General features: G+C 41.2%; 1 protein-coding gene across 1 annotated transcript; it reads left to right on the top strand.

Moving 5' to 3' along the window:
* Positions 1 to 2,660: 2,660 nt before the first annotated feature.
* LOC115378203 (trichohyalin-like) lies at positions 2,661 to 14,520 on the top strand. The gene is made up of 9 exons (XM_030078390.1): positions 2,661 to 2,695; positions 6,415 to 6,469; positions 7,269 to 7,466; positions 7,589 to 7,782; positions 8,481 to 8,957; positions 9,485 to 10,504; positions 11,372 to 11,766; positions 14,047 to 14,098; positions 14,251 to 14,520. Exons 2-9 carry the CDS (start codon positions 6,415 to 6,417, stop codon positions 14,407 to 14,409), a joined length of 2,550 nt encoding a protein of 849 aa, XP_029934250.1. The 5' UTR covers positions 2,661 to 2,695; the 3' UTR covers positions 14,410 to 14,520.
* Positions 14,521 to 17,434: the final 2,914 nt, after the last annotated feature.

Below are 17,434 nucleotides of genomic sequence, written 5' to 3'. Positions count from 1 at the left end.
AAATCAATTTCAATTGAAGAACAAACAAAAGAGGCAGCAAAAGCAGGAACTTCATTCCACTTTTCCCATTTTTTTTTTTTTTTACATCACTTGAGATAATTTCAGTCTCATAAGCCCTCACAGAAACTCAGCAAACACACGTCTTTCTCACGTTCTCACTGCATGACAGTCCCATCGTATATATGAACTAGATTAGATGCAGTGGTGTAGTCTATGTGATACGCAGGTATACGCCGTATACATGCTCTAGAAAAGGTCCCGAATTTCCACATAACCACTTAAAAATGCGCAAAGATACGTATCAGTATGTTTATTTGACATAACGTTCACTTTCCCGTTCATACATTCGCCTTCTCTGTGTCACGAAGCGGGCTCTTTTTGACCATAGGGGCTTCCGTCAGGCGTGACATGAACCCTAGGTAAACTACTAAGGAAGCGGTGAAGTTGTATGGTGGGGAAAAAAAGGTGTATGGCTTAGAACTGGGGTGTCAAGCTGGTGCCATGGAGAGCCGAGAGGCTGCAGGTTATCATTCCAACTGAAAACTCCACCAGGTGATCACCCCACCTCCAAGCAGAGAGAAGGAACTCATCACCTGGTGGAGTTTTCGGTTGGAATAAAAACCTGCAGCCTCTCGGCCTCCATGGCACCAGTTCGACATCCCTGGCTTAGAAGAAGAGGGGCACGAGTCAGCGACCACAAATGGTCCAATGCGAGTCAGTGGAGAAAACACAATGAAAAGAAGGCAAAATCAAATGACACTACTTTCAGTGTTTCAATAAGCCTGATGCTTGTCCTGTGAATGCTGCCGCTTCAGGGGACACTACAGCTGGAGCTAACATTAACGTTTCAGAAAGGGAGCCTGTGTGTGTGTGTGCGTGCATGCGTATACCCACTAAGTATCCTAAATTTTAGGATACTTAGTTGTCAAAGGCAACACATATTACTAAATTTTAGGATACTTAGGATTAGGATACTTCAGATGTGTTTTATTTATTCCATCTTGTGAGGGGTTCATTGCATGGTTGGAATATGGTCTCAATAAAAAAATAAAATATGTAAAGTCTCCAAGTCAATCGAACTGTGTGAAGGACTGTCAAGTCGTGTTTTTTTGTGTCTAGAGGTTTGTATTAAATTGTGACATTTCTTATGGGAGTGGTCAGTGGGACTTTCTGTTGCAGACTGCTTTGGTATACTGGGGAAAAAAAAGGAGAATCAGGAGCTTGGTGTAATTTTGATCAGTCTATTTCATTCTTAAATCTTTGTCCTTACCCTTTAATTCACAACTCCTAATCAATTAGGCACATCTCTTTGGTTTTACTTCACTCACAATTATCCTGAGATCGCCCATTATCCAATCAATTTAAATTTCAAGAGGGCAGTCATCTGTGGTTTGCATTATCCACTAAGCATTTCTAAATCACAATTCAAATCACTCCATTACCTCATTCAGAATGTGTCCTGCTGTCCCTATCCCTATGCATTTTTTTTTTTTTTTTACATACAAATAACCTTGAATCATCTTGAGGGTGCAGCATGTCTCATGCCACTTTGCATGGTAGCCCAGTGATATCACACCCCAGGTGGACCGTGTCACCCCGCAATACCATCACCCAACCACTTCACTGCCATCTCATCCACCCATACCTAATCACCACACACACGATTCCCATACATGCACACACACACACAAGCTCTTGCAATTTTTTTTGCACAAACATACGGTCACACAACATCTACATCTCTGTCTACCATGATGTCCTATGTACTCTGTTACAATGCGCATGCTAAACAGTTTGTATCTTGTCTTTATTCCTTGTTCACTCTTTGTATTTGTGGTGCTCACACTTGATTGTTTGTTTTTCTGCACATTGATGCTGCTGCTGATGATCTATGCCAAACCACCTCAAATTGATGACTTCACCAGCTTTATAATTACTTTGGCCCAAACAGTGCAGTGGCCACTTGCTAATAGTAAGCCTAACTGAACTAAGGAACCAGTCCTCCAGTAGTTTGTGTACAGCCTCAGTCCTTTCCACTGAAAATGAATGGACTTTGTAATCCTTTAGATCATGTTGCAAAAAGTAATCCCAAATAGCCTTGAATCATATTCCATTCAGCTTTTAATTTTTTTTTAACTTTTCAGTTTTCTCCTCCCTCATTTCCTTGTTTCCTTGTATTTCCTTGTTATTATTATTATTTTTATATAGAGTGATTTGATATTGTAAAGGATTGTGGGACTGTAAGGAAGGTGCAGGACCAGATAAGCTTTTTGCTTTGTTCTACTCTCTCTTAAACGCATCATGAGTTTTCTACATGTTGACTGTTGGATGTATTGTTTTTAAAGAGATATTTTTTGTATTTTACATTTGGTGATTTATTTGTTGAATCTGTTCAAGAAAAGAATCAGAAACCCTGTAAAAAGTCAGCAATGGTCACGTGGTGTCACAGAACCTCGAGCAGGTAGAGTTTTGCAGGACAAAGGTACTGAGAGGACTCAGCTCTCAACAATCAAGCAACACTGCCACCTTGTGCTTACTCCATGACAATACATCAAACTGGAGGGAACTGCGCACCAACTTAAACTCCGTGAAAGAGAAAGTGATGTGGTTTCCCATAAACGGAGAGCTGCAGGAGACGAACAGCTGCTGCGACACTGAAGTCAGAACTGTTTGAAAACAGCGACATATTGACCAGGTACTGTAGCGTTTGTGTCATTCTTCACTGAGGGAAAATGTATGCTGAAGAAATGCTGAACAGAGCTTTGCTACTGATCGGTGTAACAGCCCAAAGTGGCCCCTTGACCAGACTATACCCGGGGTATAGTTCAGTTTATAGCCCGGGGTATGCTTTTGGTTAGGGCAAACTATACACCAGATTAAAACTGAACATGTGAGCTGAAAATACTTCCCTGTGACGTCATGACTTTATATATTTAAGCACTATTGTTATTCCTCTCTGAAGCACTGTTTGTGCTTTTTCTTGAAACTACATTATTATGTGCTTGCCTTGAAAAGGCAACACATCTTAATCTTGTGCATATTTAGTGGGCAAGCTGGCAGCTTGCACACTCACATTCTTCCTACTATTTCTTTCTTTCTTTCTTTCTTATTCCGTAGCCTATGTTTTTCGGCGCGTTACTCTTCCTAAAGCGTAACTCGTCCCGCAGCTTTCGGTTTAGGCCCACACAATGAATTGGAAAAATGTGCGGCCCAATTGGGAGAGGTGTGCTATTACTTTTATAAGGAATCCGACTCACGGAATTCTCGAAATTCCGATTTTATGGAAAATTTCGGCCATCCGAAATGAATGGCCAAAAGTTCGGAAGGCTCCAGGGCGCAGAGCTATTGACTTGCGTCTACGCAGCAAATACGAAAAACATGCGACTTTTGGAGAAGAAGTGGTGCGTCCAATTTGAAGTCGGAATTTCGGACGCAATACACACTAATGGCGGAATGTTCGGAGTGTCAGAGTAGTAACACGTAAGGGCGCAAGGCAGTAATTTCGCCCGGGGCGGCAACATGGGCAGAACCGCCACTGCTTGCTCCCCTGGCCACAATTTTTACTCCACATGCATAAATTAAGTAGTAGGGAAACTAGTTTTGCGTTGAAAAATGTCCTAAATACAAAAGCAAAGTAGCTTCAGCTTTTTAAACGGTGGCACTTAATAAGGCAGGAGTGCCAGCTCTCTCCCCCATAGACTCCCATTATATCTGGAAACCGAATTCTGAAGGAGAAACACACACTTTTTTTTTTTTTTTTTTAAACTCGCTCTAGGGTGGGCATTTTTGGGAGTTGAAAAATAATTTTGACACAGTTTGAAAGCCCAAAGCCTTACTGTAGTGGCCGTTTAATGCGAAAATCCAAGCTTTTACTGTTGGCCACTTAATATGCAGGCTGTTGATGTTTTGACTCGTGTTCAGTCTATTATCTATTTTCTTGTGACACCCAATGTAGCCTACTCACAAGTCCATAGGAGGTCCACAGGAGCCAGGGAAAAAGTTCCAAAGAATGAATTTTAATCCACACAAGCCTGATCCAATATCGACATGGTGAACATTTTCCACGGTTACAAACAAAAAAAAAAAAACATTTTCCACTGGCAAAAGGAAAATAAATACAACCATACAGCATCTGTCACTAAAAACTTTTTAAGACTGTGACGACGGTCAAAAACTTGTTGCAATCCATGCTTGCCTATACCTCAGCAACCCGCCGCACCCGTGGCAAAACTGCTGTAAAGCAAAACCAACTGTCACAAAGCAACAAGAAAACATAATTCACTGCACTCAGCATCAAAACACAAAAAATCCCAATGTAACCATAAACTCCCCACATGTCATCATTCAACTGCTGCATGAATACAAATATAAATGTAAATATAGTCAGAACATGTTGCTCAAACCACACATTTCAAAAAACACTCCATCAAATATTATTCTGTGTTAGTGGCTCTTACACCTTACCTTTCTCATGACACATTTTATTTTCTGCTCGGAAACCGCGCACCACGGTTACTCTTCCAGCTTACCCGCACAGTAGGCTATCCCCAGAAACTGCACTTTTCTACTTCTTCTTATTATTATTAGTGGGCAAGCTGGCAGCTTGCACACCCACTTTCTTTCTTTCTTTCTTTCTTTCTTTCTTTCCGCCCGTTTTTTCGGCGCGTAACTCATCCCACAGCTTTCGGTTTAGGCCCACACAATTCCGATTTTATGGAAAATTTGGGCTATCTGAAATGAATGGCCAAAACTTCCCAAGGCCCTGGGGTGCAGACCTTTGACCTACATCCACGCACCAAATACGAAATCCTCATCCTTACTGCACTTTTTTTTTTTTTTTTTTTTTTTTTAAATGATCATCAAATAATCATGGGTTAGGGTTATAAGGTCCTCTAATACTTGGAGAGTGGAACAACAGTAAAGTAACAGCAAAAAAAAAAAAAAAAAAAAAAAAGTCCCAAGAAAGTACATTTATTATTTTATAATTTATTATGCATACATTTAGGATGAAAATGTCAGTCACCCCTTTGATTAAACATTTGTTGCAAATTGTAGAAATAGATTAATTGCCTTTTTTGGTCAAGGCTGGTCCACCATTTCTGACTAAGAATTTGAGCGGTGCTATTTGAAACTGCACAGATTCAGTTGCCGCTCTGAGTCTCAAATCTTTATGTTCCACAAACCACATCATCTATCCTCATCATATTTTGAAACTACTGGCCCTCTGAATGTGGCATGGAATCAGAAGTATTTATGGATCAAACTACTGTATGAGTACCTGTTTAAAAAGCTCGCTGAGTGTATGGTCATTGCTCAGGCAGTCAAAAAGTCTCTCATCAAAGAGGCAGTCTATGAGCTTGACAGGACAAGGCTTCTCCACTCTGCTGCTGTTTGACACAGTGTAGTCTGGGTTGAGGGGAGCACCACAACACAACATGTACATGATTATGAAGTTACTTCTGTTTTTGTTGACTATTAATGATCGATAGGGAATGTAATAAGCTAATGTTTTATTTGGTTTGACAGTTGTCTAGGAGATTTCAAGGCATGGTGGCTTTAGTCAAAGCTGTAACTTTATATCAACTTAAAACAAGTCACAGTTATGTGCAAATAATCATTTGGGAGATGGTGTTTGTGGTGGTCATATGTTTGTGTGCGTGTTGCAGGGGTGGGGTGGAGGGTTCACATGATGTATGACAATAGGAGATATGTAGTGAGCATGTGCGGTGTGAGAGGTGAGGGCTGAGGGCTTGTCCCGGCTTGTCAAACAGTGGATTAAAACTCTAAAACACTCCATTTATAAACTTATTTGATCATGCCCTAAATTGTGAACAACTAAACGTCTAGTAGGTGAGACCACCAGGTGATAACAAACTTGCGTAAATAAGCACAGTAGATGCTTACCAAGCAACAAATAAAAATGCTAACCATTGGAGGAGGATCCAGCTACAACACCAGATTCATTGAATTAGGATCAGAATTGGACAAAGTAGTGGACCTTAATTCCTCCACTACATATTGTCAGCATTGACAGTGTTGAAATTAGCCAGTAAAAGTTGATTGCATCTCTTGGTTTATCATCCGGTTATGAGCCGGAAGTCTTGAAATAAGCGTTATGGCTTTTTAGCTTAGCTCCATTTGTAGAATACCCCCTGGAGTATCTAAGGTGCTCCAGGTCCTTCTTAATTTGGGTTTGATTGTGGTTTACATCTAACCCACCAAAAAAATAAATAAAATAAAAACAATTTGTGTCTTTTACACATTTGCCACTAAAGTTGGCAGCAAGATGGATCAGGCCTGTGGTGAAAATCAGAGAGTAAAGGGAAACACACTGGAAGGATGCTGTGCTGTGTGTGTTACCTGGAATGGTAGATAATTGTGACTGATGCTGACACCCTTATTGTTTATTTGCAGATGGAACAAAACAAAAGAGCAAAATATGATTCAATAGCTGCAACAGCTATTCCAGGTCTGTTGAACAAATTCAAATTTTTAATTACACACACACACACACACACATATATATATATATATATATATATATATATATATATATAATACATAATACATTTTTGTTACGTTGCAGCCAAATGACAAAGTGAAAACAGTTTTAGAAATGTTTGCAAATTTATTAAAAATTTATTAAAAAGGAAAATCTGAAATTGAAGTATTCAGGCCCTTTCCTCAGTACTTAGCTGAAGCACCTTTGGCAGCAATTACAATTATTGTTCTTTTTTTACTTTGTCATTATGGAGTACTGAGTGTAGAATAATGAGAAAAAATGACATTAATCGACTGTAGCATCAGGCTGCAACATAACAAAGGTGAAAAAGTGAAGGGTCTCTGAATACTTTCTGAATTCATGATAGATAGATAGATAGATAGATAGATAGATAGATAGATCAAAATTCAGCCCAGACAACTGGCGAGTAGATGATGAAGTCTGTGCTGTTGGGGATAAAAATAAATACCTGTTTCAAAAGGTCAAATTGAAATTACTCATGAATGGGAGTAACCACCACCACCACCACCACACACACACACACACACACACACACACACACACACACACATTCCCTACCAGGACATCTTAGCATGAAACAGGTGTCAGCAGAAACAGTCAAACAGCAACATGAATAAAGTTGAGAGCAAACCGACATTTTGACATTACAGATTAGAATCAGTCACATTTTTTTTTCTTGAACTTTAGCAATGCTGGTTGTAGCAGTAAAATTTACCTTTGACTATATCAAGCTATTCTCTTTCAGGGAAAGCAACAATGGAAACGTTTTATACACATGTCACCTCCAACACTCTGGATTCTCATCAGAAATTTGTTCAGCGACTCATCAAAGGAGGTGCAACTCAGGTAGACTCACCTGACAAGAGTGATGTCATCATTGTCTTCTGTGCCATCGTCAGTCGCCTCGGGACTGACATAACTGCAGCATTATCTCACATCTCAGGTAAGCATGTAGAAACCACAGGTATTAGTGCTCAGAGAATTGGCATTCATTGCACACAAAGTGACATGGACTATATTGTTTGTGTTTTTGTGGCAAACTGGATGATCTGTGTTGTTGAACAGAACTCTTTGGATGTAAACCAGTGATCCTGGTGGTGATGCACCACACCTTCAACCCAGAGCTCACTGTGGCAGACAGCAGCAGAGTGGTGAACAGCAGCTCTGTCAAACTGGTTGTGGACTGTCTCTTCTATGAGACCAAGGGACTTTTGGACTGCCCACGCAATGAAAATGCAGTCAGACAGGTTCTTGAACAGGTAGTCACACCATGTTTTGAGTTTCTTTACCATGTGTTTACATGGTGTAAAGATCCAGTCACTGAAACATAATCCTGTTTTCATGCCAAAAATATAACCTACTGCTAAAATGAAATCTTGAGGTATCTGTAAATTTCATTTTAAATGTACTTGTCTATGTTATTAAAGATGTTATTTTTCTGGAAAACCAGTTTTATGCTACATGAGGGACACATTTGCCTAAAATTGGAAACTTGATGCATTTGTTGCCCTTATTACTGAAGATCCCAAACCATGTATCCCAGATCACTCCCATCTGTATGTTACATTAAAAACAAAAAAAACATACAAACAGAAATTATCATTTGATCATCGGCAAGAGCTCCAAGGTTAAAGAATATGTTTACAGTCAGATCGACAGATCACTATAACGGTGAAGTATGAAAATATGATGAATGTGATGTTTTTCTTTTGTTAGCAAGCATTTTAGCAAAACGTTTTGTTCAGAATTGTATGAAAGAATTGTGAGAAACATATTCTTTATCAGAGATTGCTTTGAAGTTGATGGTTGTGATTTAGACTGAGTTATTGTTATGTAAAAAACTCTGACTTGTCCAACTTTTACACTTCATATTGCAGTAAATAAAGTCACATATTTACCTTCTATATTAGATGGCTGAAAGGTTTGGTGCTGAATGCTGTTTTTATTTTTGTTTCAGATGGATCTTCAAAAATCATCATTTGGTCTAACTATACCGATATCACAAACGTATAATAAGGGCAAAGACTGCACACTTTGCCAAGAAAAGGACCGACAACTTCAGGAAAAGGAGCAACAACTAAAGCTTAGGAGTGATAACTTTAAAAAGAGAGAAGAGAAAATGACTGAAGAGATTAAGAAGCTAAAGGATGAAAAACAAAATAAGGATAATCAACTGCAGGAACTACAAAGAAAACTGGAAGACAAACACCCTGAGAAACTCCAGAAAGAAGTAAAGAAAAACATGGAAGAACAGGGAGAGGGAGAAGCAGCTATATCTCACCGCACCTTCAACCCAGAGCTCACTGTGGCAGACAGCAGCAGACTGGTGAACAGCAGCTCTGTCAAACTGGTTCTGGACTGTCAAGTCCATGAGACCAAGGGACTTTTGGACTGCCCACGCAATGAAAATGCAGTCAGAGAGGTTCTTAAAAAGGTAGTCACACTGTGTTTCCCATTTGCATTTCCCATTTGCCTAAAATTTGAAACTTGATGCATTTGTTGCCCTTATTACTGAAGATCCCAAACCATGTATCCCAGATCACTCCCATCTGTATGTTACATTAAAAACAAACAAATTGAAATGATCATTTTATCATCAGCAAGAGCTCCAAGGTTAAAGAATATCTTTAACAATCCGACTGACAGATCACTATAACAGTGAAGTATGAAAATATGATGAATGTGATAGTTTTTCTTTTGTTAGCAAGCATTTTAGCAAAACGTTTTGTTTAGAATTGTATGAAAGAATTGTGAGAAACATTCTTTATCAGAGATTGTTCTTTTTTAGTTTAATTGCTTTGAGGTTGATGGTTGTGATTTAGACTGAGTTATGGTCACGTAAAAAACTCTGACTTGTCCAACTTTTACACTTCATATTGCAGTAAATAAAGTTATATATTTACCTTCTATATTAGATGGCTGAAAGGTTTAGTGCTGATGCTGTTTTTATTTTTGTTGCAGACGGGTCTTCCAAAATCATCATCAAATGTGTCTAAGTGGAAAACACCGGCATTCTGGCAAAGGCTCAGGGGCAAAGACTCCACACATTGTCAAGAAAAGGACCGACAGCTTCAGGAAAAAGAGCAACAACTTCAGGATAAGGAGCAACAGCTTCAGGAAAAGGAGCAACAACTTCAGGAAAAGGAGCAACAGCTTCAGGAAAAGGAGCAACAACTTCAGGAAAAGGAGCAACAGCTTCAGGAAAAGGAGCAACAACTTCAGGAAAAGGAGCAACAACCTCAGGAAAAGGAGCAACAGCTTCAGGAAAAGGAGCAACAGCTTCAGGAAAAGGAGCAACAACCTCAGGAAAAGGAGCAACAGCTTCAGGAAAAGGAGCAACAACCTCAGGAAAAGGAGCAACAGCTTCAAGAAAAGGAGCAACAACCTCAGGAAAAGGAGCAACAGCTTCAGGAAAAGGAGCAACAACCTCGGGAAAAGGAGCAACAACTTCAGGAAAAGGAGCAACAACCTCAGGAAAAGGAGCAACAACCTCGGGAAAAGGAGCAACAGCTTCAGGAAAAGGAGCAACAACCTCGGGAAAAGGAGCAACAACCTTCGGAAAAGGAGCAACAGCTTCAGGAAAAGGAGCAACAGCTTCAGGAAAAGGACCGACACCTTCAGGAAAAGGAGCAACAACTTCAGGAAAAGGAGCAACAGCTTCAGGAAAAGGAGCAACAGATTCAGGAAAAGGAGCAACAACCTCAGGAAAAGGAGCAACAACCTCAGGAAAAGGAGCAACAGCTTCAGGAAAAGGACCGACACCTTCAGGAAAAGGAGCAACAACTTCAGGAAAAGGAGCAACAGCTTCAGGAAAAGGAGCAACAGCTTCAGGAAAAGGAGCAACAACTTCAGGAAAAGGAACAACAACCTCAGGAAAAGAAGCAACAGCTTCAGGAAAAGGAGCAACAACCTCGGGAAATGGAGCAACAACTTCAGGAAAAGGAGCAACAACCTCAGGAAAAGGAGCAACAGCTTCAGGAAAAGGAGCAACAGCTTCAGGAAAAGGAGCAACAGCTTCAGGAAAAGGAGCAACAACCTCAGGAAAAGGAGCAACAACTTCAGGAAAAGGAGCAACAGCTTCAGGAAAAGGAGCAACAGCTTCAGGAAAAGGAGCAACAGCTTCAGGAAAAGGAGCAACAGCTTCAGGAAAAGGAGCAACAACCTCAGGAAAAGGAGCAACAGCTTCAGGAAAAGGAGCAACAACCTCGGGAAAAGGAGCAACAACTTCAGGAAAAGGAGCAACAACCTCAGGAAAAGGAGCAACAACCTCGGGAAAAGGAGCAACAGCTTCAGGAAAAGGAGCAACAACCTCGGGAAAAGGAGCAACAACCTTCGGAAAAGGAGCAACAGCTTCAGGAAAAGGAGCAACAGCTTCAGGAAAAGGAGCAACAGCTTCAGGAAAAGGACCGACACCTTCAGGAAAAGGAGCAACAACTTCAGGAAAAGGAGCAACAGATTCAGGAAAAGGAGCAACAACCTCAGGAAAAGGAGCAACAACCTCAGGAAAAGGAGCAACAGCTTCAGGAAAAGGACCGACACCTTCAGGAAAAGGAGCAACAACTTCAGGAAAAGGAGCAACAGCTTCAGGAAAAGGAGCAACAACTTCAGGAAAAGGAGCAACAACCTCAGGAAAAGAAGCAACAGCTTCAGGAAAAGGAGCAACAACCTCGGGAAATGGAGCAACAACTTCAGGAAAAGGAGCAACAACCTCAGGAAAAGGAGCAAGAACTTCAGGAAAAGGAGCAACAACCTCAGGAAAAGGAGCAACAGCTGGAGGAACTAAGAAAGCTGAAAGACAAACCTGAACACTCTCAGTCTGTTTTGCTAGAGCCCCTTTTGTCTGAAGAGCAGAAACAACATGAAGATGAGAAACAACTTGAAAATGAGAAACAACTCAAGGAAGAGAATGAAGTTGAGCAGAAACAACTTCAAGAGAAAGAGAAAGAACTTAACGAGGAGAAACAACTTAAAGAAGATGAGAAACAACTTGAGGAAGAGAAACAAATTAAGGGAGAGGAGAAAGAACCTGAGGAGAGAAAACTACAGGAAAAGGAGAAACAACTTGAGAAAGAGAAAAAACTTCAGGAGAGGGAGCAACATCATCAACAAAACCAAACTAAACTGAAAGACCAACACTCTGAGGAACTCCAGAGAGAAGAAAAGACAAACATGGAAGAACAGGGAGAGGGAATAGAAGCTCTGGAGGAGAGCAGCAACAAGCCTGAACATCAAGGTAGGCAGCTGTAAGGCACAGTCAGTTTGACAACTTTAACATTCCTGACAAAACTGGACAACTGTGACAACCAGCCCATTAAGAGAAGAAAGCCAGCTCATTTTAATTCTACAGTAAATATCTGTGTCCATAATGCATATATTTCAGTGCAGATAATAAATGATCCTCAGACTGAATTCAAGGGAGTGGAAGCTGAAGAATCAGCCCCGACAATTAGTGAACAGTTGATGATGTCAGAGCTTTTTTAATCAAAGTATATAAATAAAAATAAACACTTCAACATTAAATTAGCCATGAATGAGAATGAAAACAGTCTTGAAAATGAAGTTTTTATGAGTTGCCCACATTTGAGTTTAATTTGTCAAGAAGAGGGACAGTTTTTAAATGTTTGATGTTGCTTTAGATCCATGACCTTCTGTCACAGCCTGCTCTGGCCCTTACCTGCTGCTGCACTACTACTACTTTTCCATCTACCCCGCCTCCGTCTCATTCCCCGACCAGCCACTCTCCCTCATCAGTCTGATCGCTGCCACCAGCTGCTCTTCATTGCCAGTAAAGCCAGTATATATACCTCCCTGGTTCATTCACTCATCACCAGATCATTCTACGACTTAATGGCAGACTTCCCAGCACTTACCTTCCGCCTGACTTTGTGGTCTCCGATTGGCTCAGCTCTGGCTCAGGTGAGAGCTACTGCCATCTGTTCCTGACCACGAGTTTTGCCTCTACACTTCTTGGTTCTCGTTCTCGCCTGTCCCCAACTTACTGTCTGCCTGCTCCTTCCTGGTTCGTCTGCCCCGCTGCCTGCCTGTTAGCCGACCCGCCTCCTTGATGACCACAAACACTGCCTGCTCCTAAATGGTACCATTGCCCTCCCATGTACTCTTGCTTGTAAAGTGAGCTTGTCCAACCTGCCTCACTTACCTGCTCCCCCTGCCCCGACCCCTGAGCTACTGAACTGTCTGAGTGTGAGCTTATGCCACGGGTATAGGGCGACTTCAAATAACCAACAACTTCTACTGGGCAGTGGTTCTGGTTTATTGAAAATAAAACTACAAGCTCAGAACAGACTAAAATGATAAAACGGAATAAAATACTAAATAAAAGTCACATAAAAGAAATAACACTGTAGGTAAAAGGCCCGTAAAAGACTACAGTGCCACTGGTAAAATCTCTAAAACCACTAAAATGTCTGAGAAAGAAACTGTCCAGCCTCCGCAGCATCGGGTGTCCCGATGGGTAGCCCAGTCCTGCCTCCGTGTTGCTGACACCACCGATCACTCTCATCCCTGGCTGCCCTGCGCCACCTTCACTTGGCGACTGCAAAGGGTTATCACACGTAAATCCTCTGTTCCTGCCTCGCAATTAGTTCTAGTCTCTGTCGGCTACGTTACTAGCGGGCATGAGCCATTTAAATAAAGATGTGCACTACAACCCAAACCAAAACTGTGTTTAATAAAATCAAGAGTACAAACAAACAAACCAAACACAAAAGGGCTCTTCCCTAACTAGTCTGCAGCTTCGTACAATCACTCTGTCGTCGATAACAGAGGTAAGGACGTGTGTGGTTTTCTTGGGCTCTAGAGTTGACGCAGTACAAGACTTAACTGGAGGGGTGAAGCGTACGTTCACCCCTCCGCTCTCCCACGAAGCGTGTCTCCCTTCCTGTAGTGGTCAGCAGCTAGCAACGAGCTCCAGTCCTTCCTCCTGCCTCTCCTGCAGTTCTGCTGGCAGTCGGCTGCTAATCCCGCTGGTCCCTCGCCTCGATTGCGCCCGGGCCTTAGGCTGGTGTTGTTTCTATCGCTTGGCTGTCTCGAGGGTCCAAACCACACACTCGTCTCTGGGCACGCTGTCGGCGTCCTCATGCCCTAATTAGCCTTGTGGAGAGAGAGGACCACACCCACAGAGCCCCGCGCACCAATCCCAGCAAACACTACCCCAGCGCCACCACCAGCACCGGCGGCCACACACACACACACACACACACACACACACACACACATCACCCTGTGACACTTGGCCACGTGCCCAGGCCCTCCCCCTGAGAACTGAGAACTGAAACTTGCTGTTCCTTAGCTGCCATCTGCCATGTACCTGCATCAGTGCTTCCCCTGCTTAGTTAAATTAAATAGTTAAGTTTAATAAAGGTCGAACTTCTCCATCAGTGTTGGGTCCTGCAGCTGGGTCCTATCTATCTATCACCTTCAGTCACTTATGTTGCAATCTTTCCATTGTTGACACCAGTTCAGATTACTTCACTGTCTTGATCAGAGTACTATATTTTTCTCAGGGGGAGAAGAGTAGGAGTGCATAGCTCCTCAGGATCTCATCTGATGATGGAGGTACGAAGAGATGAGAGCCTGCGTGAGCCTTCATGCAAACTCCACAAAGTTTCAAGCTCACTTCATTATGTTGGAAGACATCTTGTGGTGTGCCCAGTTTCCATTGCATGAAAAGACAGTCTCTAAAATCACTTATTTTTTCCATGTTTCAGACCCCCACGGTGACTTTCAGTAAGGTTTATTGGAGCATTGAGCTTTGGACCCCCACTGGAAGCATGCCTTCATGCTGTGTTGACCTTGATATGAAAATATATTTTGATTTGAATGTGTACTTGAACACAGACAGAAAGATTCAAAGTGGCAAAATATAATGTGTTAAAATAATCACTCATACATTTTTTTGTATCGCAATAATTTGTGGTCAATGAAGTGCTTCCTTGTTTTTCTGATGACGCCCTGGATGTCCCTCAAGGACCCGCTAACTTCAAGAAATTATTGTAAATTAGTTCATTTTGTCATTAAATCCTCTATGATGCCAGTGTCTTGCACGCCCCACATCCTTAATGCTGTTCCTATCTTGTCTTTGTTCCTTGTTCGTTTTTTGTGGCGCTCCCATGTGATTGTCTGTTTTTCTTCACACTGCAAAACAAAATTATATATCAATCAATCAATAAATGATTAAATACATGTATCTTGCCTTTATTCCTGTTGGCTATGCTGCTGCTGATTGATGCAAAACCACCTCAAATTAATGACTTAGCAAGCTTTATTATTACTATGATTCAAACAATGCAGCGGTCTTGCTGATAGTAACTGAACTAAGGAACCAGTCCTCCACTACTGTTTGTGTACAGCCTCAGTCCTTTTCACTTTGTAATCCTTTAGATCGTGTTTAAAATCTACATATTATTTTGTAGTGGTGTAACTTCCAAAAGCAGACTCTTACCTCCAGGAAGTAATCCCAAATAGCCATAAATTTATCGTCTGTCCAACTTTTAATTAATTTATTTTTTAACTTTTAATTTTTCTGCCGCCTCTTGTTTTCTTTTTAACGTAATGAAACGAATCAGAAACCCTGTAAAAAGTCAGCAATGATTACATGGTGTCACAGACCCGTCACACCCAGGGGCGGACTGTAGTCCAGTCATTTTATGAAAAAACCTAGGACAAATTGCAAGAGAAAAAAACTCAACTGATTTTGTGTCCTCAGTTTGTCCTGAGTGAGGGAACAAAAGTCCTAAGAAATCCCACTGGTGGAAAGTTTTGAAAATCAACTATTTATGGCCACATATTACCAAAAAACACTGTTTTTAACACACAGGGGAAAGGGGTTCAAAATTTTACTTTCAGATATCACTATAAAAATTCACAAGTTGATTACACACACAAAGACAAGAAAAAAGTCAATTACAAGTTCTTGGAATTATTCTGTTTACACATGCATATCACACATTATCTGATTTGATATGCGCTAATACGGAATATAAGGAATAAATGCCAGAACAGATATTTAAACAGTGGATTAAAAGGTTACTATATACATAGTAACCTTTTAATTCACTGTTATATAGTAACCTTTTAATTCAAGGTTAGTTTTGCAGGGCAAAGGTACTGAGAGGACTCAGCTCTCAACAATCAGGCAACACAGCCACCTTGTGGTTACTCCATGAAAATACATCAAACTGTAGGGTACTGCGCACCAACTTCAACGAGAAAGAGAAAGAGAAAGTGATATGGTTTCCCGTAAACGCAGAGCTGAAGGAGACGAAGAGCTGCTGCGACACTGAAGTCAGAACTGTTTGAAAACCGCGACATTTTGACCAGGTAACGTAGTGTTTGTGTCATTCTTCACTGAGGGAAAATGTATGCTTAAGAAATGCTGAACAGAGCTTTGCTACTGACCGGACTAAAACTGAACATTTGAGCTGAACATACTTCCCTGTGACGCCATCACTCGATTGTTATTCCTCTCCGAAGCACTTTGACATCTCTCTGTTTGTGCTTTTGCTTAAAACAAAATTATTGTTATTGCTGTTTTTGTTATTGTTGTGTTTTTGTCAATAACAGGTCTTAAAGTAAACAGGTGTTACGGATTAACTGGTTTCCGTGTTAACTGGTGACCTTTGTTTGTAAACGTCGGGCGTTTCTCTTGGCAACAGCAGATGTTCTCATCATGGCGAGGGGACGCGGCTGACCTGGCGAACGCCTGAATGACTATTATTCAATCTCGTTTATAATTTTCAAGACTTGGCTAACTATCTGCTCAATTTAGCTTGTTGGTGGTTCATACGGTTTAGCGAAACGGTGGGATTAGAAATCTACTCCACATTTTGCTTTATTTTCTTAAAAAAAAAAAAAAAAAAAAAAAAAAAAGGTCCACCCTTGGTTCGATACCGGTGTGAAACCTAAAGGAAATTATGCAAGTCATCTGATGGGACCGGCTAGCGTATCTGTTGTGGAGTCGATTTGACAATAAGGCAATAACAACTACACGGCTTCCACCAGGACCTGAATGCTTTTGCCAGATTAACTTGTGACCGCTGTTACTGCGATGATAACAGCCATACACACACACACGCACGCGCGCGCGCACGCACGCACGCACGCACACACACACACACACACACACACACACACACACACACACACACACACACACACACACACACACACACACTTTGTAGTGCCTCTCAAGCTCAGCGCTTGTCGAGCATCGGAGATTTTTTTGGGGGGGGTGGGGGGGATAGGCTATAGCGAGTGGGATCAGAAATCGACCCCATATTTTGCTTTATTTTCTTCAAAAAAAAAAAAAAAAAGTATCCACCCGGGGTTCGATAACGGGTGTGACACGTAAAGGAAAACACCATAAGTCATTTAACTGGACTCCTAGGCTATAACAAATGTCAGGCAGATACAACCACACGGCTTCTTGTGGGATTTGTATATTTCTGCCAGATTAACTTGTGACCGCTGTTATTGCGACGCACACAAATCTGTCTCCACCTGTTGAAAAACCTTCAATAAAGCTGAAAGTCTGCACTTCAATCACGTCTTGATTACTCCATTTCAAATCCACTGTGGTGGTGTGCAAGGGCAACATTATGAATATTGTTTATCTGTCCAAATACTTGTGGACCTAACAGTAAACAAGTAAATAACGGTTTGCACATACATTCATCGTTTACTGTGAAAACATTGCAGATATTTAAATTCTGTAAAAACAAACAAACAAAAAACACAGCCTCTTGCTCTTTGCCAGCTTAGTTTTTCTCAATTACTTAGACACAGTTCCTGGAACAACTCACCATTTTCTCAAATCTTCACACACAATTCTAAAAACTCACACCCAACGGTACAAACATCCAACTTCTGGATCCCAATTAGTTTTTACCCTCA

This window comes from Myripristis murdjan, chromosome 19, assembly GCF_902150065.1.
Source record: "Myripristis murdjan chromosome 19, fMyrMur1.1, whole genome shotgun sequence".
Taxonomy (NCBI): Eukaryota; Metazoa; Chordata; class Actinopteri; order Holocentriformes; family Holocentridae; genus Myripristis; species Myripristis murdjan.
Note: the sequence above shows the minus strand (reverse complement) of the source record. Positions and strands in the feature narration are given on the sequence as shown.